The following is a 23032-nucleotide window of genomic DNA, read 5'->3' as shown; positions in this document are numbered from 1 at the left end:
TTTAGGTTCACATTAATTTGACTAGCTGGTTTGAAAGCGAATAAAGGCCAAATGAGATGTTTTCCTGTGGGTTTGTTTTCATGAGTGTTAAGCACAGTCTTCTACAAATAGGTTTCCCAGTACAATGTACATGGCCCAGCTCAAAACAAAATGGATTTAAAAAAAAAAATTAAGAGCAATTTACTGGTGGCAACACACACAGAAGACAAGCTGACGGCAACTTTCACAAGGATGAAAGATGTTTAATGAATTTAGGATGGTGGCTTCATAAACTGGAGTTATTTACAGCTAGAGCTCCCAAGTGCAGACACCGCAGGGGGTGTACGCAGCGTGCTACAATGGACGAGCACGCCTTCAGCTCATTCAGAAAACACTGGCAGAAATAAATTTCAGTTGCAAATTCACACATACAAGCTTCAGGGTATAAAGCTGTATATAACAAAAAATACAGATAATATTTATTACAATAACTTACAGGTACAAACTAATGATAATCTACAGTTTCACAAAGGATTGTAAACATTTTGCACATTGTCAGTCCAGTCTTTTAGGCAAAGTGCTCTTTTGATGGCAAATAAATTAACAGATACACACTAGAGCCAACTATTTCCAGACAATACAAAAAAAAATGTTTTGACTTGTTTTCTTCTTGTAAACATAAGTTTTACAAAAAAAAAAAAAACCAAAAAAAAAAAAAAAAAAACGAAATGAAGAATCAATAAAAGTGTCTTGCAGGCCAACTACAGATACATACCTGGGCAGCGAAAGGATGTCTGAAATGCTTTGAGTATTAAATAAAAATTAACATTAATATCTTTTCAATGGTATTTTATACATAATAAATGACAAGTTTATATCCTCAATCATTTCTATCCCTGAAAAAAGGAATTAGGTATGACTTATTGGCAGCTGAGTCACTGTATAGGGTAACAAGGGCTGGAGTCCAGGAGTTGTTGGTGAGCTACAAAACAGAAAAAGATGTGGGCATCAGTTCTTTAGGGTGACTGAAAGCAGTTTAGACAAACAAGGACATCTCAAGGCAAGGTGGCTTTATCACTGTCTCAGATGTGGGCACCAGTTCTACGTGATACCTGGTATCAGATCTAAGCAGCGGTCACTCTGTCCCTTCCACAGGACCACTGACTCGGCTTTAGGAGGGGAGACACAAGCTGTGGTTTGTAGTGTGCCCCATCTCATTCCCACTCACTGCACCTGCACCCTGCATCAAGAAAGGTACTGTGTGCAGCTCACAGAGAGAGCTCTGTATTCAGATGCTGCCTGTCTGTGTGCAGGTACTGGGGGAGGGGCATACCAAGGTTCTCCCAGAACTACATCTCATGGTTTTTCTTCCCTGTCCTTAGTGTCAGTGCACTGAGGTTACAGGTGAGAACCTCCGTGCTTGGCTGGCATCCAAACATGTTTGTCTCAAGTCTCACTGTAGTCGCTCACAGGAACACACACAATTCCAACAGCAGTGTAACTAAATGGCACAATGGTATTACAGGCTGTCTGTTTTTAACCAAAACTTAAAATTCTGCTTTCAGCAATGGTTGTGTTGCTGCAAACCAAATCTCCCTCTGAGAGAAACTGGGAGAACCAGACAATGGCTGGATCGTGTGCTGGGAGGCATTTAAAAGATACCCACAAAGTGGCAAGTTTTGAAGTCCAGACCCAGAGAGGAAAGAAAGAAAATGAGGCTTTTGCTAACAAAGATACTAACAAATTTAACACATGAGGAATCTCTATCTGACAGGCTGAGGTGGTGAACAACTTCTTTAGAAGTTAGACTTTGGCAGGGTTGTGGGATTCCAAAGTCAAGGAACCGTGAGATGGAATTAGACAGTCTTCTAAGGACTAACAGGGCTTCAGGTGATTCCTGTAGTCCAGTTTAGTACCACAGGAAACTACAGCCGTCTCTGAGAAACACAGCACCCAGAACCTCAAATTATCTTGTTCTTACCCCAAATCTGAAATGAAGTGGGTTTTTTTTGGGGGGGGGCAAATAATAAGGTCTGGCTTAACTAAAAACAGAGGAGAAACATCAGATTAGATGCAGAAAAGAACCAGGAGCCAGCAGACATGAGCTTATAGTGTGAACACAGGTAACACAACCGTTCAGATCAGGAATAAAGTGCCAAGCAGAAGGACATCAGCACAGAGATGAGAGTCCCCAACTGAACATCGCAACAGAGTAAGAAGCCAAAGTTTATGGGGTTTATGCATGCGTGCACACACACACACACACACACACACACATATATATATATTTGAGAAGAGAGAATTTGTGACCTAAAAGATAAATTGTAAGAAAATATACTAAAAATGGAAAGCCAAAAATTTGGAACATAAAAAATCTTCATCATTGGCTCAAAATAATATTTTTGTGGCAGGGTCTCCTCTATCAATGTAACTTTGGCAGGCCCAGAACACTCTAAGTAGACCAGGCTAGCCTCAAACTCAGAGATCCACTTGACTCTACCTCTTCCTGAGTGGTGGGATTAAGACCTTTACCACAACAACCAGCCAAATAATTTTTAAAAGACACTGAGCAGTCCTCTAGATACAAGCCATCAAACAGCTTGGCAAAGCCTCCAAGTAGAAGACACTTTCCACACATGCAGTTACCAAAAGGCTTCATATGTAGATTATAATCAAGAAATAAAATCTGTTTTGAAAACAGAAACCATCAGGCCAGTAGCCAAAGACATACACAGGATCTTCAAGAGATAAACAGATGTCGGGGGGGGAGGGGGGGCATCTTGTCAGTCATGAGAAAACGGTGATCATGAGAGAGTACTACACTGTCCCCAGACTGGCCAGGATGAAGAAGGGCCGGTGCTCACACGCTGCTGCAGCTCCACGGGAAAGCCGGCTTGAGCAGTGTGAAGCTGTCTGGCCTGAGGCAGAACTGCACATATGACCCATGTACATGTCAAATAGAAGTTTGAATTAAAGGAAGGTGCCAGAAGACATGCAAGAGAGCCCACAGTACCACGTTCCTAAAATACCCAAACTGGAACACAAAAGGTTATCAACCAGAAAACAGCTGTGAGTGGAATTCTGTGCAATAAGCCAGCAACACGGGTGATACACTCCAAGACGTGGACGGGAGAGATACAAGCCCCCACTGTCTGGTTCAGTTCACACGAAGCCACAAGATTTCTCCTCAGGGAAGAGCAGTTGCTGTCAAGCCTGATAACCTGTGTTCAATCCCAGGGTCCCCAGGGTTAAAAGGAGGCAACTGACTCCTGCAAGTTGTTCTCTGACCTCTACATGCGTGCCAGGGCACATGTGCATTCAAAGGTAAACTCTGGCAGAAGAGACTAACCTGGAGGATACATGAACTCTGAGGCTAGTGTTGCCACTCTCCTTTATCCAGGTGCCATCGAGTGGCAATTCATCAAGCCCAGACTGTGTGTGCTTTCTACATGTATGACTTCCTTCAATAAAAAAAGTCTAAAAACAAGACACCCCAGTCCAGAGATGTGTGTCAATACCTTCTCTGACCACAGAAAAGTAAAATAGTTAAATATGTACCCAGTTGAGAATAAAACAAAAGGGGCTGGGGAGATGGCTCAGCAGTAAAGAGCACTGGCTGCTCTTCAAGGGGACCCAAGTTCAATTCCCAGCACCCACATGGTGGTTCACAACTGTCTGTAACTCCAGTTTCGGATGGGATACCCTCCTTCTGGCCTCCAAGGTTATTCTTCAGGGATGTGGTGCACAGACAGACATGCAGACAACACCCATACATATAAAATAAATGCAAAGGAAATTTAAAGACAAGGAAAACACACACACACACACACACACACACACACACACACACAAAACAAAACAAAACAAAACAAAAACAAAACAAAACACAGTAAAAACCAAGCACCACGGAGTCGTTATTGACAGCTCCAGCTCAGCAGCAGCAGAGCTCTGCACTAATGGTTGGATAACTCTGCTGTCTGCTGTACCCTTATGACTTTTTCCAGCCATTACTGAGGTAATCTTTCAAAACTGTGGGTGAGGTCTGTAACCGCGTCCTAGACGTTACCAGCTGCTGGGGACTGCGCTACCTACCATCCATGTAAGTATGTAGCGCTGTCAGCATGGTTCCATCCTGGGGCACATAGGCCGAATAGGCCATTTCTTCCAACATGGGCGGAGACAGCCTGGATGGGGGCACCGCTGTGACTGGGGCAGAGGAGGAGTGATTTGGACTGACGTGTTTCTTGTGGCGGGCTCTGCAGTTCTGAAACCATACCTGACAGGGAGAAGAATGAGGCAGTGAGATCACACACCAGCTTCTAAACAGCGGCCCAAGTCACTACCACAAGTCCCCAGAAACAGACTTTCTTGAAGTCTGCAGACAGAGCTGAGGATACTGTTCCAAGGCCTGGTTTCCACCCCCACACCACAGAAACCAGGTGCCATGGCACTTGCCTGTAATCCCAGCACTGGCGAGGTGGTGGCAGGTAGATCCTAAATTCAAGGTCATTTTTGGCTACATGGCAAGGTAGGGGCCCAGCCTGGTCTATACGAGATCCTGCCTCAAAATTTTTTTAAATGTCCACCGAATGGAGAAACATTTTACAATAGTCTTTTTTTTTTCTTAGCTACTAGTCTCTGGTGATTTACTTAAAGATCTATTCTATGCTTTAAAAGTACCTTTTTAAATGGGCAAAGCCTTGAGAATTGTAGGAGTGTGTCTCCAGCTTTACTACTGGCATTTGGAAAAAGCAGAAAGCAGGAAAAGTCTTTTATAATCAGAACTTTAGAAGGAAGTACTGCTGGATTCTTAGACACCTGCTGGACGCATTTCAAACCCTTGTTCATGTTATTAAAATCCCTACTGGGAGCTCACAGCTTTCTACAAGGTTCTTGATTGAGCCATCCCCATCACATTTAACCTGCTGAGTTTACTCTCTCTTAATGAATACATGGACTGTTCCCTTAGAAGCATGCTAAGGTCAACTCTATTATAAGAAAAAAATGAGTCATATTTAAGCAGAATGAAACTACAAACACATCCAACTGGTGAGGCCTCACATAAAGCCAACCTTTATTACCCTGCTCTCCACTCTACAGCAGAAACGAAGCCATTCCAGACAGATGAGGCTTTAGATCCAGATGTGGGACGCGAGGCCTGACTGCCAGAATACGTCCAGAAGCTAGTCTGCATGTGAGTGGACACTGCACAAAAGGCAACTCCGACATACAGTTTTACTCTGTTAAAATATGCTACCACAGGCTAAGGTCTAGCTCGACTGTCCAACGCTTGCCTAACGTGCAATCCCTAACACTCAACATACACACTTACTTGATTACCACCATCTAAATGGTGTCACAGGAGAAACCACAAAGAGCTTAGAAACCTGAGGGAGCTTAGAATAAGCATGTTGGCATCTGGGAGGGGCAGGCCAGGGAAAGGTCAGGGATGTTATCTGTGTCCAGGGCTGCCAAGCCTCATGGCACAAAGAAGAGAAAGATTATACAAAGAACTTGTAAGTATGGCGCGGGGGAGTTGGCCTGATTTCAAAGACATACCCTGCCCCTTGGCACTCAAAACCCGAGGGCTGGTCAGCCATCAGTTGAAACCAAAGGAGGCAATCTTATCAGTCTTACAGGTATGCAGCCTGAGCAGGTGACTAAGGAGAGCACAGGGAATGTTGCTGGGTTGAGACTTGGGTACACCAGGGAAAATGAGGTGAGGTTGCAGCATCCTCGTTCATTCTCTGGAGACCACACCCAAAGTCTCCAGTCCCGGGCCAATCCACAGGCTCTATAACAGCTGCACAAGCCACCGCCTCAGAGAAGACATGCCATTCCCCACTGTTGAGGGTGTCATATGCCAGCTGGGATACCAGGAGTCACCTGCCATCATACCCATCTAACAATCCATCTACATGTATTAAAGTTCCAATCCAAAAACATAACCTTTAAGTGCCAATGCTGGACTTGCACATGGTGACCTAAATAAATGCCTGGGACAGCCTGGTCAATGTCTCTCTCGCGTCCTGACTCCTTCAGGAATAAGAACCGCTCTGGGAAGACCATGCTGACTCCTTTGCTAGAGTCACACCAGCCACGAATCTGAACTTCCACTCCACAATGAATAAAGCCTGAAATTAGAAGGGATCCTCCAGGCCAGGTGTCTGAAGTAGACACAAGGAAACCTCACTGCCTTCAGGAGCATCAACACCACCACACTTGCAGCCTGTCATGAGGAGAGCCCATGACGGATTATATCACTCCTCCCATCCAGGATAGCTATGCACAGATGCTCGGAGATGCTCACCCTGTCTGTGTAGACTCTCCGTCTCCTTGTCCTGTCGTCCTCATATTTATTGCCTTTAATATTACAAGGTATCTAGATCTTTTAAGCACTCCTTTGGGACTGACCCTTTGTTAGTGCTTTTGTAAAAACAAACGTAATATTCTGAACTTGTGAGCAGTGCAGAAGATACCAGGACCTGCCACCCAAGGGAGCCTCAACACATTGGAAGCCCTGTCTTTAGAGAGGCTGCTTCGCACCCGGGTGTCTCTGAAACACTTCCTGCTCCCCGGAGAGTAATCAGGTAAGGGTCAACTACATGAAACGACATGTGTGTACCACAAAAGGAATTCATGACCCCCCCACCGCCCGGCCAGATTGTTTTGCTGGTTATGATGAATGCCGTTGGTTTTTAAAGACTCAACGGTTCTTTGAAATGATATTCCATGTCCCTAGTCGCTCTATGCCACCTCAGCTCAGGTGGTCATCTCTTTGACGACATCCTTCTCCAGGCCCTCAGCTGTTTCACTCAGCTTCTCCCTAATTCAGGGTGCTGCCTCAGTGACTCTGTCCTCTCCCTCAGGTCCTCCACTCCTTGTACTCAGTGTTTGTAAAGGATGGACCCAATTTCAAGGACCAGCCCTTTGGCTTGACCCCGCCCTGCTCCTCCCCTCAGATGAGGTTTACATAGCCAATCAGCACCAACGCCGTATGGCTAGCACGGGTAAAGGTGATAGACAGGCTCCACCTCCCAGTAGCCAATGGGCTTTGACTCCTGTGTTCCTGACATGGGCACCCTTCCCAGGAGAACCTCGGCTTCTAATTTAGCAATGACCTTCTTGCTTCTCTCTTGACTTGCCAGCAGCCAGTGTCTGCCCTCATTATGCCATTAATAAAAATGTTTCTGCAATTTAGTTAAAAGCCCGCTCCGCAGTCAAGTCTCCTAAAAACAAGAACAAATGAAAACAAAAGCCTCCCTCGTTTCCTGGTCACCAGAACCAAAAATCCAGGCCCCACTTCTCCTCATGCTTTGACAACTTGTCCTCTCTTCTCCAAGTCATACAGCATGGCTCCATTTTGCAAGTTCCAACAGTTTCCCAGAATTTCCATTCATGAATCCTACAGTCAGTACGTTTGGCTACACCTCACTCTTCCCTAGCTTGGGTGATGTCACCCCTTCTCCTGGGTCTTTAGTAAAGGGAGAAAGAGATTTGGGCAGAATAGGGAGGGGAGGAGCCGAGAGAGGAGGCCAGATTTGGCTTGAAACTGCAGTGTTTCTCAGGGCAAGGATCTCAGAGCTATCCTGAGTAAGATCACTGACAAATGGTAACCTAGTCCAGGGAAGCCAATGCCAGGCTGTCCTGTAACAGTTTCCTCTGAGATCAAAACATTCCATTCTACAGGAAGCCCCTTCAACAGAAAGGCAAACAACTCAAAATAGCTTTAGGAGGTCCCTGAAACTAACTAGATTCACTAGGCCCCTCACTGCCAGAGTAAACAATAAAAGCTGAGCATAGCCAGCCCAGAGCTGCTGGGAGAGGTGTAGACCAACTGAGGCACCTGGAAAGGACACTCTCCAAACTGTTGAGCTGCCTACAGGCTGTGAAGTGTGTGTCCAGGTTCCCTGCTTTTGTGAACAGTCAACCAGGCTGGGGTGGGCTTTGGTGATGCAGCTGTCTGTGACTCATTTCTGCTCGTTACCATATCCCTGGTAAGAAACAATAAAGCTCACTGGTTCACCAAGTCTGACTTGGGTGGTTTCCATACTTTGGCCCGTGGAGAGTGGACTCGTGTGCTTCGTCTTCCCAGGAAAAGCTTTGTCACGCAGTTTTTAAAAACAGGCTCAGAGTGGAAGAGCCCTAAAGTAGGCTCTGGCATCTGAGGTTTGTCACAAAAGAACAACACACACACACCAAGAGTCAGAGGCAGACTTGTTTGCACCTCTTGGTACGTGACACTCACCTGTATGACGCGTCTGCTTAAGCCTGTCCTTTCAGCCAGTTTCTGCAGGGTCTGTGCATCGGGGTTGTTGTCCTGAGCAAACTGTGCTTGCATAACCTGTGGTTGTTTTTAAAGACAAATAATGGGAGCCAACAGTTAATGGCTTGATCTCTTGCACTTTATGGAGGAACAGATTAGACAATGAAAATGTGATGTGTACTGTATAGTAACCTGAAAATCAGTGCAGCCGAGAGCAAATGAAAGGAAGGTTCACTTTGTCAGCTCACACCAGCTCTACCGAGGTCTTCAAAAACCAACCCACTGCAGGATGGAATGCTGCCATCAGAGAGGCTACCTTTTCTCCATCCAGTCTCAGAACTCACAGATAAAAGACACACACTAGGAGTCTCCTCCACTTGGCTTCTCATTTTGTGAAGTATCCCTGCACTGGAAGGCTCAAAATACACCAATCACAGCACATCTGTCTCTGGCCTCTGTGGGTCTTAACAGCCTCAGGAGTGCTAACAGTTTTTCCTTGATGCTCTGCTGCAGACATGGGTTACACACCGCTGTGTGTGGAGAGACACTGGCTCCACATGAAGCAACCTGGGCCATCTTAAAAGGAGACTCATCCATTAGTCCACACAACAAGACCTTAGTGGCGTCCAGAGGACCAGCTGTGACCGTCTGGATTGATGCCACCCTATGCCAACTGCTATGACAGGCATGCATTCAAGCATGGCAGCAGGATGGGGGGTGACCTTAAGTTCCTAGAAAAAGGTCAAGAAATGCTAATAACCACCTCTAATCAAAGGTAAAGGAAGAGAAAAATGAAAGCCATAGTCAGGGCCTTTGGATCCTTGCAAGAGGGAATCAGGAGAATGAAGCAATGTATTTCAATGCTATTACCCAAAGTCAATCAGCTGTGGGGAGAATAAAGACAAAGATTAAGGGAGTCTAGCAGGCTGTGCTGGTCTGCAGGCCTGGGGAGTGAGCACCCACTGCCCGCCTGCTGGCCCTCCCCCTGCCCCCAGGCTGGTGAATCCAAGTCTCTTCCTGCTCCCCTGCCAATTCATAAGCATTCATCTCTCTCCCCCTCCTCTCCCTCAGTCTGAAGATATCCCAGCAGATTCCTTTGGAAATTCCCATCACTGGAGCAGTGGGATCTCCCAGGGGACCAGGACAAAACCCTTCTGCAATATCCCCACCCCGGGGTTCATGCGTGTGTGTGTGTGTGTGTGTGTGTGTGTGTGTGTGCATGCGTGTGTGTGTGTGTGTGTGTGTGTGTGTGTGTGTGTGTGTGTGTGTGTGTGTGTGTGTGTGTGTGTGTGTGTGTGTGTGTGTGTGTGTGTGGTGTGTGTATGTGTGTGTGTGTGTGCATGTGTGTGTGTGTGTGTGTGTGTGTGTGTGTGTGTGTGTGTGTGTGTGTGTGTGTGTGTGTACACTCTCTGCCGCACAGCATGCACTCTGGAGTTGGTGACAGAAGGAACTTTGACAATATGAGGAAAAATCTCAAGAGATGTAGAAAAATCCTGCAAGGGTCCAGGAACATCTTGAGGCCACAAATGATCCCTTTAAGACGCCCCTGACTACTGACTCTTCTAGGATCAAGTGATCCTAGTGTCCCTTCCAATAGCATATCGATATGCTCATTGTAAAAGGAACATAGAAGTTTTCTTATTTAAGAAGTGGCAGAATGGACTAAGCATCTGTAATCTCTGGCCCTTCCTTATCCAAGGGACTACTCTTCTATCAAGCTGTGCCTGTGTGGGGTTACTTAAGCACAGCATCCTAAAGACAATAGCAAGAGAACTAATCACATCTTTTTTTTCCACACAAAGACAGAGCTGAGCTGGTATCTGGGGACTTGCTTCTAAGGTCATTAATGATGATCTGGTTTGAAAACGAAACCCCTCTAGAAACAAAAGTTTTAATAACAGAACAAACGTACATTTAGCAAAGGCATTTAGTTCATCAAGGAATGGAATGGAGCTTAAGTCTATCCTGGCCAATTAGAACTAATAAAGACAATGGTGCTCTGCCTTTAGTTAGTACCAGTGTTCAGTGTCACACAAAAGAAAAAAGGGAGGGAGGGAGGGAGGGAGGGAGGGAGGGAGGGAGGAGGCACTTTGGATTTCTACTTGGTTTCCCCATTCTGCAGATGTTGAAGCTACTGAAAACCACTCCCAGTTCTTCAGCAAGCTCTTTGGGGATGATCATGGAGAAACCATCAACATTTTAACACTGAGAGGTATACCAGAAGTCAGGAGTGTGTCTACTAGAGTCTGAGCAATGTGATCTGAAAATAGACCAAGTAGGAGCCAACCTCAGTGTGTTTAACGCTGACATTGCTGGCACAAGCCCTTCTTACCGACGGGACCACATTTCAGAAACATCTGTAGACACACCCTCCCCTCTGAGTTGGAATCTTTTCTGTGAGATTCTGAAATGGAACTTTAGGGATTTATGTAGGTGCCCTGTGTTAACATTCCTCTGTCCGAAGCACCATGTGGACAGTCTCGACTCAGTGTTCACAGGTGATTTTATTTATTATTATTTTGTTGAAGGCGGTATTTGAATACACTCAGCTTTCTTTAAAATGGGACAATTTGACAAGGTGATATAGTACTTGATTTATCAGATAATCTGGTGAAAGTAAATGATGACTTGGGTTTCCCCACCATCTTTTAAATCTATGGCTATCCCAGCTTTCTTGTTCTTTAGAACTAAGGATTGTACCTTGTTTATTTTGACCACCTCGGATATAGGATCAGTGCTACTGAACGCTGAACAAAGGAGCCCATGCTTCTGACCATGTTTTTCCGCTTATGATTCAAGTCACATTCTTATGGAGCAGTGCGTTTTTTAAGTATTTTCTGAACACTACAAGTGGTAATTGTAAGCCTGTCTTACAATTGCAAGACTCAGGATTTCTTCTCTCTGTACTGCTGGGTTCTAGTAAAGAGCACAGTCTCCCAGAAGGCAAAACCACACAAAAAACACAGAGGTTGGGCAAGTCCGTCTGGACCTTTCTCTCCTCTGCCATTCCCTGAGCAATTGGTTACCTTGCGGTGGTTCCTGTGCCCCTTGAGTCTGACTACACTGAGAGCTTGTGGGAGTGGCTGAGGAGTTGATGGTGTGAATACATCCCAGCACAGGGCTTGGCCTGCAAAACCCCCCACAAACATCCCACCTAATTTTTTTCCTGTAATTATCTTCTCACCAGAGATTGCACAGCTACCTGCCCTGACTTCAAAGTTCCAGCTACAACTTTGGTAAGGACTTTTCACATCCAAGTTCTGAAGCCTACAATTGTCAAAGTCACAGCCAAGTCCTTACGGAGCAGACCCCTTTCAGATCCCACACTTGCCTACTAGACGCTCTCTGCCTCACCAGGCTGCCGGTTCTTGCTTTTACAAAGTCAAGAATTCACATCAGCTTCAGGATGTGTGTCTCTCTCCAACACTCCAACAAGAGTCAAACGAGGACAAGCTTCTCAACCATATTATTTTTCACATATTACTTGCTGGTTGTGGACTTCGTGTCTAATAAATAGCAAGCAATTGTGTACCTGGAGGCTTTATTCTTAATGGGCCTAGAATTTAATACTCAGCATTTGGCCCATTTGCTGGCCACATCCAGGCTACCCCTCTAATCGTTCTTGAAGTATTTTCACTGTAGAGACCTAAAATGCTGGGCAGTCTGACTACTAGAAGTGGCTTTTCTTTCATTTGCTAACCAGACACGTTTGCCTCAGTTCCCAGCTGACGCTGGTACTTTATGCAACACACCCTGCAACCCATGGGAAAGGTGCTGCAAATGTTATTTATCTTAACACAGAACAAACACCTCAGCCACATGAGCTTTTAGGAAATATGACTATCTGGAAAAACGCCAAATAGAATCATCATATGTAAACTTAAATATCAAGCAAGGGATTTTTCTTGACAGTTAGCACAAATGAGACAATACTCACATCCAAGACAACTGTGATAACCAAGGGGCAGCAGCAGCAACCACAGCAGGGACCATGGAGTCACCCTTTATGATTGGTGTCAACCATTAGATTCCTGTCTGTTAGGAGGTTCTGTTCTTCCCTGTACAAAAGCCCTGTGATTTTATGATAATTTACTTAAATGACAACACGTTGGAGTCCCACAGCCCTGGGTGCTGGCTGTCTCTTTCAGCCAAGTCTCCATACTGTCTTTTGTTGTCATTTCAGGTAACAAAAATGTCTGCCTTAGCCCGATGCTCACACTGTGTCCTGATTTGAAGTCAACACCAAAGGAGCCTAAGGACACAAAGCTACCATGACAAGACTCTGCAGACCATGACTTGTTAGGGCAATAAGAATGCATTTATATTCTTATCAAGTTAGATCTTTAAGAAAAAAGTATAGTACAGCCTTTTAGAAAACTGTTGTCAGACAGCATAGAGATCACGTCTTATTCTGCTTTAAGACTGTCTTCTGTGGGGAAAGAGTTTCAGAATCAAACATACATCCCCAATGTCTACCTGGAGCTGATCTGCTGTGAAGCTGGTCCGTGCTCTTTTGGCTGGCTTTGGATGGCTGACGTCTTGTTCTGTGAGCAGGGCTCCTTCCACACTAATCCCATTACCTGCATTAAAAAAACAACAAACCACCCAGCTGGTACCTCAGATGACTCTGCACCTCTGCAGTTTCCTCACATACCTGGGCTTCCTGTGGTACCACACGAATCTTCTAAGTCTGCTAACTTTTAAAAGCATGTTGCAAATAGACTGTAAGTATTGATAGCCTTGTGCACTCTGCCGGAAATATGGTGAAAGTATACATCTAAGGCCCATGTTACAAAGACAAATACACAGAAATAAAGTTGAACCCAAACTCCAGGCTGCTGCCACAGAGTACAGTGTGGAACTCACAGAGGCCACCCCTGGCCTGCAAAGCAACAGATGGAGCCCTTTAACCGGAGGCACTGTTGACGTCACCATCATTGCCTCTTGTTTAAAATAATACATTACAACGGCCTGGGGTAGAATTTTTTTCTCTCATTCACACTGTCCTGAAAGACGCAAAGGTGTCTGGACCCTACTTACCATTCTCCACTTCTCTTTTTAAATTATCCAGCATGCAGTCAAAATGCACTCTGCACAGGACTTTCTCTTCCACCAGGGCAAACTCCTCTCCAGTCGACAGCTGCCTCTTGCAAGAAAAGCAGGCGAAGCAGGCCAAGTGATAGACGTTGCCCTTGGCCCTGCGGACCCAGTCAGTGGAGTGGATGTGCCTCCCACAGCGGGAGCAGCGTGTCCCATAGCGCCTGCAGCACACAGGAAGGAGGCACAGGTGACCTCAAACTGACACATCGCCATGCTCTTTGGAATGATGTCAGTTTTTAAGTGTTGCGAAAGTCAAACAGGAATTTATTTTTCCCCCCTCAAAAATGGGAAGCAGTTGAGGGAGATTTGTTTTCTTTTCAAATAAATGAAATAAGAGTTTCAATTTTCCTTTTGTTGCATCACGTATTAAGGCATTTATAGGTTGTCTAGAGATTCCAGATACACATGCACGCACTTGCGGATGGACACATACACACATATACACATACACACACACACACACACACACACACACACACACACACACGCGCGAGGTTGAAAACCTCAAAGGGCAAAACTACACTAACTCAACATAGAAACACTGACCGACTAAGATCTAGTTGGGGTGGGGTATGTACTGATCACACACACTGGATTCAGTCTCCAGTACCAGAAACAAACACAAAACCAAGTTGAGATGACTACAGAGAATAATGAATGCTAACATATTCAAATTAGAAATTATCAGAAAATGACAGAATTTATATTCTTCACCCGAAGGGGCAAGGAGGGAAAATGCAGCCCTGAAATGGACAGACTGCCTGCCACAGGAGAGTGGAATGATGTCTAAAACTTCCAGAAACACTGTAGGCATTCTCAGCAAGATATCAGAGGCAAAAACGGAATTTTCCTCTTCCCATTCTTAGTGATCCAATGTCCTCTTCCATCTCCTACCACAGTCACTGGTAGACAAGGTTAGCACGTTCGCCTGTGTCTACCCAGGGGCCCATCCTTAAAAGTATTGCCAATTTAATTGGAGCACTGAGTTCTAAAAATGAACTTCAGAACATGTACAACACAAGAAATCCTAAAGAAATAGATTTTAATCAATCTTCTTTAAAAATCAAAAATTTCAAAGGGTGATTAACTTTCTATAAGTTTAAGAGGAACCAACTGTTACTACTGCCGAAGAAAGAGTATATTTCTGGCCAGGCAGTGCTGGCGAATGCCTTAAATCCCAGCACTTGGGAGGCAGAGGCATAGGCAGGTGGACCTTTGTGAGTTCAAAGCCAGCCTGATCTGCAGAGCAAGTTCCAGGACAGCAAGGACTACACAGAGAAACTCTGTCTCAAAAAAACAAACAAACAACAACAAAAAAAACAAACAAACAAAGAAAAATGACATAATTCTGGTGAGAAGCGTATTTTTTGGCAATTATAAAATCCCTTGATAGACTTAAGACAGACTCTGAATATTATGGTCACATACTCTGAACTGCCTATGTATTGTGTTCAATTTCACACTAAACTCTGTCAATGCTGTAATGAGTGTTGCTAATTTTGCTATACAGAATTTTACGATGAACTTTTTCTCATCTAGGAATGCAAATAAAGAGACATGACTACGTCTAAAATATAATGATTGCAAGTTTTAGACAACTCTCCACAGAGAGGTACCACCTGGAGGGCACCTTATACTTAAACAGCCATGGAGAGATCAGAGAGAGAACATGCCCCACCTAATACACACTTAATGCAGTCTCAAGAGCCAAAGTCAAAGAGGAGACCAAACAAGCAACCAGACAAACAAAAACAGACCTCTGGGCAGAGCAATTCAGTTTGTTGTATTTGCTGACAGCAGAATAGTTTGTTCCTGTAAATCGTGTAGCCTACTATTGTATCTGAACACCTGGTCTCCTGGAGGATTTTGAGCAGGGATCAGTTCCCCACAATGCTTTTACTTCACTTAACCACTGACTCACGAGGAGCACAGCTACCACAGACCCCCAAAGTCCCTGTTTCGAATACCCCAAACTTCCACCCTTAGAGTGGGAGATGATCCAAAATGAAGTTTTATTTAGCCAATTCCTATAGGAAGCACACACTAAATTTAGTTTTAATGCAAATGAGAAGTCGATCACGGTACTTAAAGCCTCTAATCTCGGCGTGAGAGGAGACACAGAAGGACTGTGAGTTCAAGGCCAACCTAGGCTTACATAGCAAGATTCGATCTCAAAAAAAAAAAAAAAGTTGGAAATAATGTCATCATAAGTGGCTTTGAGTAATCAAACTGTATGCAAGCAAAAGGTCCTGTTACGGGGGTCTTTTAACATAACTTTGAGATGTTTATTAAAATGAAAACAGAAATATACCTGAAGTAATCGAGTTTACAGAAAATGTCTTTATCTTTAATGTAACAGCTTGTGTGCCTTCCCAGAGAGGTTCTGCAGACACTGCAGGAGAGACAGCGGACATGCCAACACAAGTCATTCACCTGCAAGGGGAAATAAGGGTGAGTAGCCAGTCTATGCCACCTTTTGGGGGCCCCAGTCACTGGTGTGTGAGAGGCAAGAGAAAGGTCAGCCTTGTAACACATGTTCTGGATGCTTCTCCCACACACCACCGACATGAGCATGCATCTGGCTATATCCTCTTCTAGACTCCAACAAGAACCCAGACCCCTATCGGTTAACACTTGAAGCTTGGCTTTTTTGTTTTGTTTTTTATTTCTTTGAAGGCGTCAGGTTTTCTTTCATATTTATCCTCTTTCCTTTGCTCCCTGGTCAAACTGCTATGAACACAGAGAAAGCATTTATTCTAAGGTCACATACATAGGGTCTGTTTTCATCTCCGCTCTAATCCTCTCTACGGTGAAACCTGGCCGTTAGAAAAGTCAGGATACAGACCTTTTCGCTCTACTTTTTGACCAAACAGTTACAAACTGTGTAGCATTAATAACAACAACAGAGAAAGAAAATGCTTTGTAAAATGCACTAATAGAGAAAGCAACCCATGCACTTCCCTTACACATCCGAAACTGCTAAGTAGGGCTCAGTGATGCTGTGCCTCCCTGCCTGTTTCTAACAGAGGCAGCTAACAAGAACAAAGTGCCAAGGAGGAGGCTGGTGGTCACCTATTGATCAGTCTAGTTTCTGGAGAAAGAAAGGTATCCGATTATAGGTGGTTATAGAAAGCACTCAGGAAATATGTTCGCTTATACTTCCAGTAGTGAGGCAGGACAGTATTTACTAAAGCAAGCACTCTAGACTTTGACATAGGAGCAAGGAATGCCATCAGTTCAGGAAACAAAACGATCATTGCGTTTACCTGCAGCTTCTGACACCGCTAAGCACTGAACTTCAACCGCCAAATGGAGGTGTGAATTGGGCTGTGCCGGCCTGCAGGGCGGCTCCCAAGTGTGCTGATAAGCTGGCATAGGGACTAACTAGGACAGGGTGTTTTAAGTCCCATAGGATGAAGATACAAAAGACACTTGGAGGGAAACAGCGGGTTTTATAATGAGTTGTGAGCCTCTTCCCAAAGCAGTGTTCATTTCTGAGGTCTGGGTCTTTCTTCAAAAGAGCTATATGATTACTACAATTTTTTAAAAAGTTCACTGGATTAAAATGAAGACTTCCTGGAAGTAGAGATGTATTTAACTCATGTTTTGTTTTGTTTCTTTTTTCTTTTCCTAAATTGTTCCCAGTTAATACAGAAAGTCCAAGTGTCTTGAGTATTCTACTGCTTAGGGCCTTACTTCAATCACACCAGGCTTTTGTTTTCTAAAGCAGGACTTTAAAACAGGCCTCTCTAACTTCTCTACAAAAGCCAGACCTCATGCCTGGCTTGGCTTGACACCTTTCCTCATAGTTTCTTTTGAAAAACAAAAGAAAGCTCCTTAGCATTCTCTGTCTTTGCCAGGGAATAAAGGAGGGTGGGACAGATTCTGGAAAGGATTCTGGAAACCTTCCCTGAACTAGTATTAGGCCAACATGGCTCGGCACCAGGCTAGGACCACTCCACAGTGACAGGAGGGAGTTGGAAGGAGCAAAAGCTGCAGGTAACTTAGGCTGACCCCTCTTTCTGAGTCCATGTAACCTACCCCCACAGGGTGGTGTTTTTCCATAGCCCCAAAAGCTAGATCTGTCCTGGGTCAAAGTTTTTACCATCAAAAAAGTGAGATTCAAACTTAGAGCAAGGAGTTGGTGCTTCAACTGGGGGTATGGATGCTGAGAACTTAGAGCTTCTAAATGATGCTGTGGTATCAAAATTTAGTTAATTGACAAAACCTAGTAGACTGTGACTGTATGTAGAAAAGCCTTCCTAGGTAGACTCCTGTCCGATTACAAAAGGAAACTTTGTATAGCCCACTTAGATATGATTTTATGTAATAGGAAGATAAGCAATACAAGATGAAGGCCAGAATCTGTGGCGGGACCCAGATTTTACTGTGTATTTCTACATCTCTTCTGCTAGAATTAAAAGCTTTCTCAAATCCATTTCACAAACCACTCAAGATTCTGCTACTCACTGAGAACCGTGTTCAAAATAAGAAGCTAATTTTGACTCAGTGTGGATGGTTTGTGATACTCATAGTTTTCCAAGCAGCAAATTGGAAATGGGATTTTCAGAACTCAGGATTTAAAGAGAAAGCCAGGTTAGTTTGCCAGCTTCAAAAATCAAAACTGAAAATGTTTTCAGCCAAGCCCCTTTTGGTGCTTTATTTGGGCTCCAGGGTAAGAGTCCCATTCCACCCAGAAGGCAGCTTTTGAATGTTGACACTAACTTAAAGAAACCCACTAATTCACTTTTTGAACTTTTACTCTCCATAATTAATCCTTCTGAAAACTGAAGCTTTGGGAAGGAGGGAGGACGGAAAGTGAATGGTTCTCAACTAATTTGGTATAGAAGGAAACATTATTTTACATAGTGGTTTTTAAAAGCAGCTGGAGTTGGAAACCATGTATTCAGATTAGGACACACATGGCATGGGTAACTGCAGCCTGCCACGATTTCAACTCCACACCCCCGCCCCCACCCTCTCGCACAATATTTTTAAAAGAAAAGGTTAAACTGAATTAAGTCAGTCAACTCTGAAACCACCGTGTGAAACACTTCAACCGAGGCTCTTAGCATGTGCTCCTAAATTTACTTGGATTTGGATTTGCAAATCCCAGCACCCGCAGGACGTAACAGCTTTGTGCTTAGTAAGGTCCGGGAGGCACAGCAATGGCTTCTAAAGCCTTGTATAAACTTTTGTTTTGGGAAGGGTTCCAGGTGCCTGTAAACAAACGCAAGACCGAGATTTACAGTAACAGCCCAAACAAAAGGTGTTTAAAGTCAGTTTACAGTGCTTTTAGTCATAGAAGGAGAGGAGGCGACGGTGAATCGGTTGACATACCGACCTGGGCTATTCTACGAAGACAGCAACATAGGCACATTGGAGAGGAGGGACCCAGTTTGTAGAGCAGAGGATTTTTTTAAGTAAAGGTCCAGGCTCTAGACCTTTTGTGGGTAAACACACAAAAAAGCCCTGGCGACTGGCAGCAGTTTCAGGATCGGTGGCACCTCCCCAAGCCCTCTGCAAGTACCTGGGGAACCCTGAATTTACACCGCAGACCGCGGCTCCGCACAGATTTTACAGCACGGAAACCCAAAGTCATTCCCTGCTCCCGATGGGCCCTGGAGGTGGGCCTCTTTGCCGAGAGGGTCTACAGAGCCTTGGTTGACACGGGGTGGGACACTTGTCCCCAGAGCCTGGGGCTGACTCCCTTTGGGGCTCGCGTGGCCCCCGTCCTACCTTGAGGAGGTATTTGTCCACGATCTCGAGGCCGCAGCTGCTGCACACATACTTGCCTGGCGGGCAGACGGAGCCCGAGGCCATGGACTGGGGCGAGGACGACGGGGAAAGCGGGGCCGAGGAGGAGCAGGAGTCCTCGTCCCCGGCTCCCTCGGGATTCACCTGCAGGAACAGCCGAGCACTGGCCGCAGACCCCTCCTCCCCTCCGCGTCCCGCCAACCCACTGGGAGCACCCCACGGGCTGTCCTCCACCCCTCCCCCCGCTTTCCCCATCCTGTCCCTGGGGACCCCAGACCCGCAAGACCCCTGGAGCCCCGCAACCCCGCGCCCCGCCCCGCCCCGCCCAGCCCAGCCCCAGGAGCTGGGGGTCCCCGGCAGGCGGTCGCCCCACTCACCAGTCCTTCCTCCCCGGCGCCTTTGCGGGTCCTCCCGGCCGCCAGGGCTGCAGGCCGCCCGCACTCTTCCGACATGAGCCCCGGGCACTGCGCCGCGAGAGCGGGGAAGGCGGGGAGACACGGGTCAGGAGCCCGAGCGGCGTCCACGCGGCGCCCCGCAGCCTCGGCCCCGCCGGGCTCTTGAAGGCCCCGCACGAGGGCGGCGCGTGCAACCGCGGGCACCTGAGCCCGGGCGCAGCTGGCGGGCCAGCGCGCAGCCTCCTTGGGCCGCCGCCGCCGCCGCCAGCGGGCGACTCGAGGACTTCGGGGCCGTGGCTCGGGGCTGGGCCCCGCGCTCGCCCAGGCGCGCCGGCTCCCCGCCCCCCGCCGGGGGTACCCAGCTAATAACCGGCCTCCGCGCACAAAGCGATTGCTTTCTAGACGTCAATCACCCGGGAGCGGGGAACACCCGGCTAAAGGGGGCGCGGGGCGGGGGGAGAGGTGGAGTGAGAGAGAAGAAAAGATGACTGAGGAGGGGGTGGGGAGAAAAACTTGATTTCTTTAATAACCTCAATTAAAAGAGCAAGACACACATATATTTTTTAAAGGGGAGGCTTTTTGAATAGGATAGCCCGAAAGGTGAAGAGGTTTTAATCGGATACTTGAAAGCTAATTACAGTGGGATTTAAGAAGCCTGGTGTTTGTTCCGACAATTTGAATGAAAATGCTTCAGACTAAAGGGAACCAGCAGCTCTTTGGTAAACTTGAAGCAATTAGAACGGTAAGCGATTTACACTCGTTTCTTTAAGTTGTGAATTGCCACTTAGTGCTCAGTAAGTCAACAGTTTAGCTACTAAAGGATTATTTTTAACCAGTGCAGAAAGCGGGCTGAATAATGGAAATATCCAGCTGAATTTAATTTGTCCCATTTAAGAAAAAAAAAAAAAAAAAACCCTCACCCAACGCGGGTCAGCGTGTTTTAGAGCACACACGAGATCTTCGCTCAAGTGTCCCCAAGCACTGGCTGCACTTTCAGTTTTGTTCTACAAACGAACTCGATCTCTCTGAGAAGTCTGTCTGGCTTAGGACTGGAGGGTCCAAGGATTCCAGCGGCTCACACCCGCGGCATTTCCGTCTCTCTTTGTCTCCTTTTCCTCAGCCCTCTAAAAGCCCCAGGTGAGCCTGAGCCCACTCGCACGGGTCTCCCCAGCGCAGCTGCTCCCGGGCCGCGTCCACGCGGACACAAAGCATCCAGGCAGAAACTCAACCCGCCACTTTCCCCCGGCAAACATGAAGCCTCCAGTGTCCCACCCGCGTCCTGCTGGGACCCCCAGTCTGGGAGCCGGCTCCAGCCTAAAACTCCAACCACCCACGGGTCTTGCCTCTGGAGAGAGGTGACAGCTTTCCCGGTTCCCCCGTTAGGCTTGCCTCCTGCTGAGGGGTTTGCCTCTTGGGTGTTTCCAAAGAAATCATTTTCTCTTTCGGCTCTTCCTATGAGCGGGCAGACTCTGGAGGACCTCAAGTCTGTCGCCGCGGGTCCCCTGACCCCACAGGCGCCCGATCCGAGGCAAGAGCCAGCGCTCAGGGGAGCGCAGCTATTGGTATCTGGTGCCACTTGCCAAACGCCTGGACCCCCACCCCACCGCTGTCCCAGGCCGCCGGGAACAGCAAGTTAAACGGAATAAAAGCAGGACTCACATGGCCCCGAGAGCACCTTAGGCTCCAGGCTTCGTCTCCCAAATTAGAGTCTCCATGCCTCGGCTTAAGTGAGCCCGCGGGGAGGGGACGCAATGATTACTACCTAACGCTGCTACGTAATAATAAAAAAAAAAGTCAGGTCTGGAGATGAGGCAGTGACAGGTAGTTTGCGAGCCTCAGCTAGGAGCCTAACAAACTCCCTTTTCTCAAGGAAACTGCTCCTCGATGGACCCCGCCGGGCGTCAGCGGCTCGCTCACCTTCTCGCGGGGAACCGCCAGCTCCGGCACGTCCTTACCCTCCACTTTACACACAAACATCTGATCGCTCTTCCAATACATGGCCCCGCAGGCGCTGCTTATCACATACCAGCTCCAGAGGGTCAGAGGCTGTGGGTGTCTGCGGTGCCCCCTCCCACGCCCCAAAGCTAACGCGCAGGGCTGCGAGGCTACAAGTGCGTGCGTCTCTGGGTCCAAAGAGGCCTCAGTGACCGTAGTCACTCTCGGACCCACTCGCCTTAGATCCCTCTCTCGGCTACACTGAGGTCTGTCTCTCCAGGAAAAGTGGGGAAGAAGTCGAGTTTCCCAGAGGGTGGAACCTCGCGAGGAGGAGGGGTGTGGGGGAAAGTCTTTTCCTGGAGGGACAGCCTCACCTCCTTGCGGAAAAACCCGCCTTCTCTACATGTTAAGATCTTTATCTGCACCAGACAACTTACTCCAAGTTCAGTGCTAAAGGTGGGGGCAAAGTGGATGGCCCATCTACTTGATTTTTTTCTTTTTCTTCTCTCTCTTTTAGAATCTGCGTTCCGCGGCGTCTGATTTGTTTTAAATTCTCGCTCCCCAGCCAAAACCTAAACAAAGATTCGGGTTACATCCCTTTCTGCTGCTGCGCACGCGGGAGGGGAAGCGGAGGTCTCCTGGGTTCCCAAGCGTTAGTCCTCCCGAAATGCGCATCGGTGGTTCTATCTTCATTTTCGAAAAGTTTCCCCTTTAAGACAAAGAAGGGGCGTCTGACCGACTAGATTTGATTTGCGACTAGATTTGGAATCAAGGATACAAGAAAGACGAAAGTATGTTACTCGCGAACGTTGCTTTTATTTAATTCTAGACAAAATCTCTTCCATAGGTGGAGGCCGCCAGTGCAGCTGTGCGTTCCGTGCTGGAGTGTGCGCCTGTGCCTATACGTAGGGGGTAGGTAGGAGAAATTTCGATCTGGACGGAAAAGTGCAGGAGCTTTTCGTTTGCTTGCTTGATCTATTGTTATTTCCTTATAAAGTCTCACTTCGTTTATAGAAGAATATACATTTTTAAGAAGTTATTTTTTAAACGACTTTCATTTCCCATTTATCCTTGTTTTAGATACACGAAAGGGAAACATTTGGAACTTAGGTAATATAAAGACATCTTGGAGTCTATTTTATCAAGCCTTGTAACCAGGCTTTGTTACTTTGTTACAGAAATGTGTGCAGTAAAACACCAGGACAGGAAATCTTATTCCCTTGTCGTATTTGTGCGGAAGATGAAGATGGGAGACTTTTGCCCAGACCAGCTACCAGCAGCTAGCGGAGGGGCAGTGGGAGAGTGGACACGCTTGCTTTCTGGGGATGGAGTGAGCCCGGGGCTGAGTAAGGGCTGCGACTTTGGGTTTTCTTTGATTGCCCCTTTTCCTCCTTAGCCGGGGAACTTAGGAACAGGCGCCACCTCTTCTTTCCCTTTCAGTGGTTATGCACATATTCATATTAGCGTCCTTCAGCCCGCCACTCCCCGGAGACACCCTTTACTTTTAGCGGGGAATAAGAGGGACCCAAGATTTGGAGTAACCTATATTCTGGTGGCACACTGAAGGATTCGGGTTTGGACTGACTCCCGGGAAAGCTAA

At 46.6% G+C, this 23032-nt stretch overlaps 1 protein-coding gene across 2 annotated transcripts; it reads right to left on the bottom strand.

Annotated features, from left to right (window-relative positions):
• Nucleotides 1-888: 888 nt before the first annotated feature.
• Lhx8 (LIM homeobox 8) lies at nt 889-21660 on the bottom strand. Of its 2 annotated transcripts, XM_027395131.2 has the most exons (9): nt 21415-21660; nt 19480-19566; nt 19085-19246; nt 15657-15778; nt 13286-13506; nt 12722-12825; nt 8228-8323; nt 4072-4255; nt 915-961 (listed from the first exon to the last, which is right to left on the bottom strand). In XM_027395131.2, the coding sequence occupies exons 1-9, from the start codon at nt 21493-21495 to the stop codon at nt 915-917; spliced, it is 1104 nt and encodes a 367-aa protein (XP_027250932.2). In that variant the 5' UTR covers nt 21496-21660. The 2 variants fall into 2 exon arrangements, with proteins under 2 accessions (XP_027250930.1, XP_027250932.2); XM_027395129.2 differs by lacking the exon at nt 21415-21660 and having other exon boundaries at nt 889-961; nt 4068-4255.
• Between the last annotated feature and the right edge of the window lie 1372 nt (nt 21661-23032).

This window comes from Cricetulus griseus (genome assembly GCF_003668045.3).
Source record: "Cricetulus griseus strain 17A/GY chromosome 1 unlocalized genomic scaffold, alternate assembly CriGri-PICRH-1.0 chr1_0, whole genome shotgun sequence".
Lineage (NCBI taxonomy): Eukaryota > Metazoa > Chordata > Mammalia > Rodentia > Cricetidae > Cricetulus > Cricetulus griseus.
Note: the sequence above shows the minus strand (reverse complement) of the source record. Positions and strands in the feature narration are given on the sequence as shown.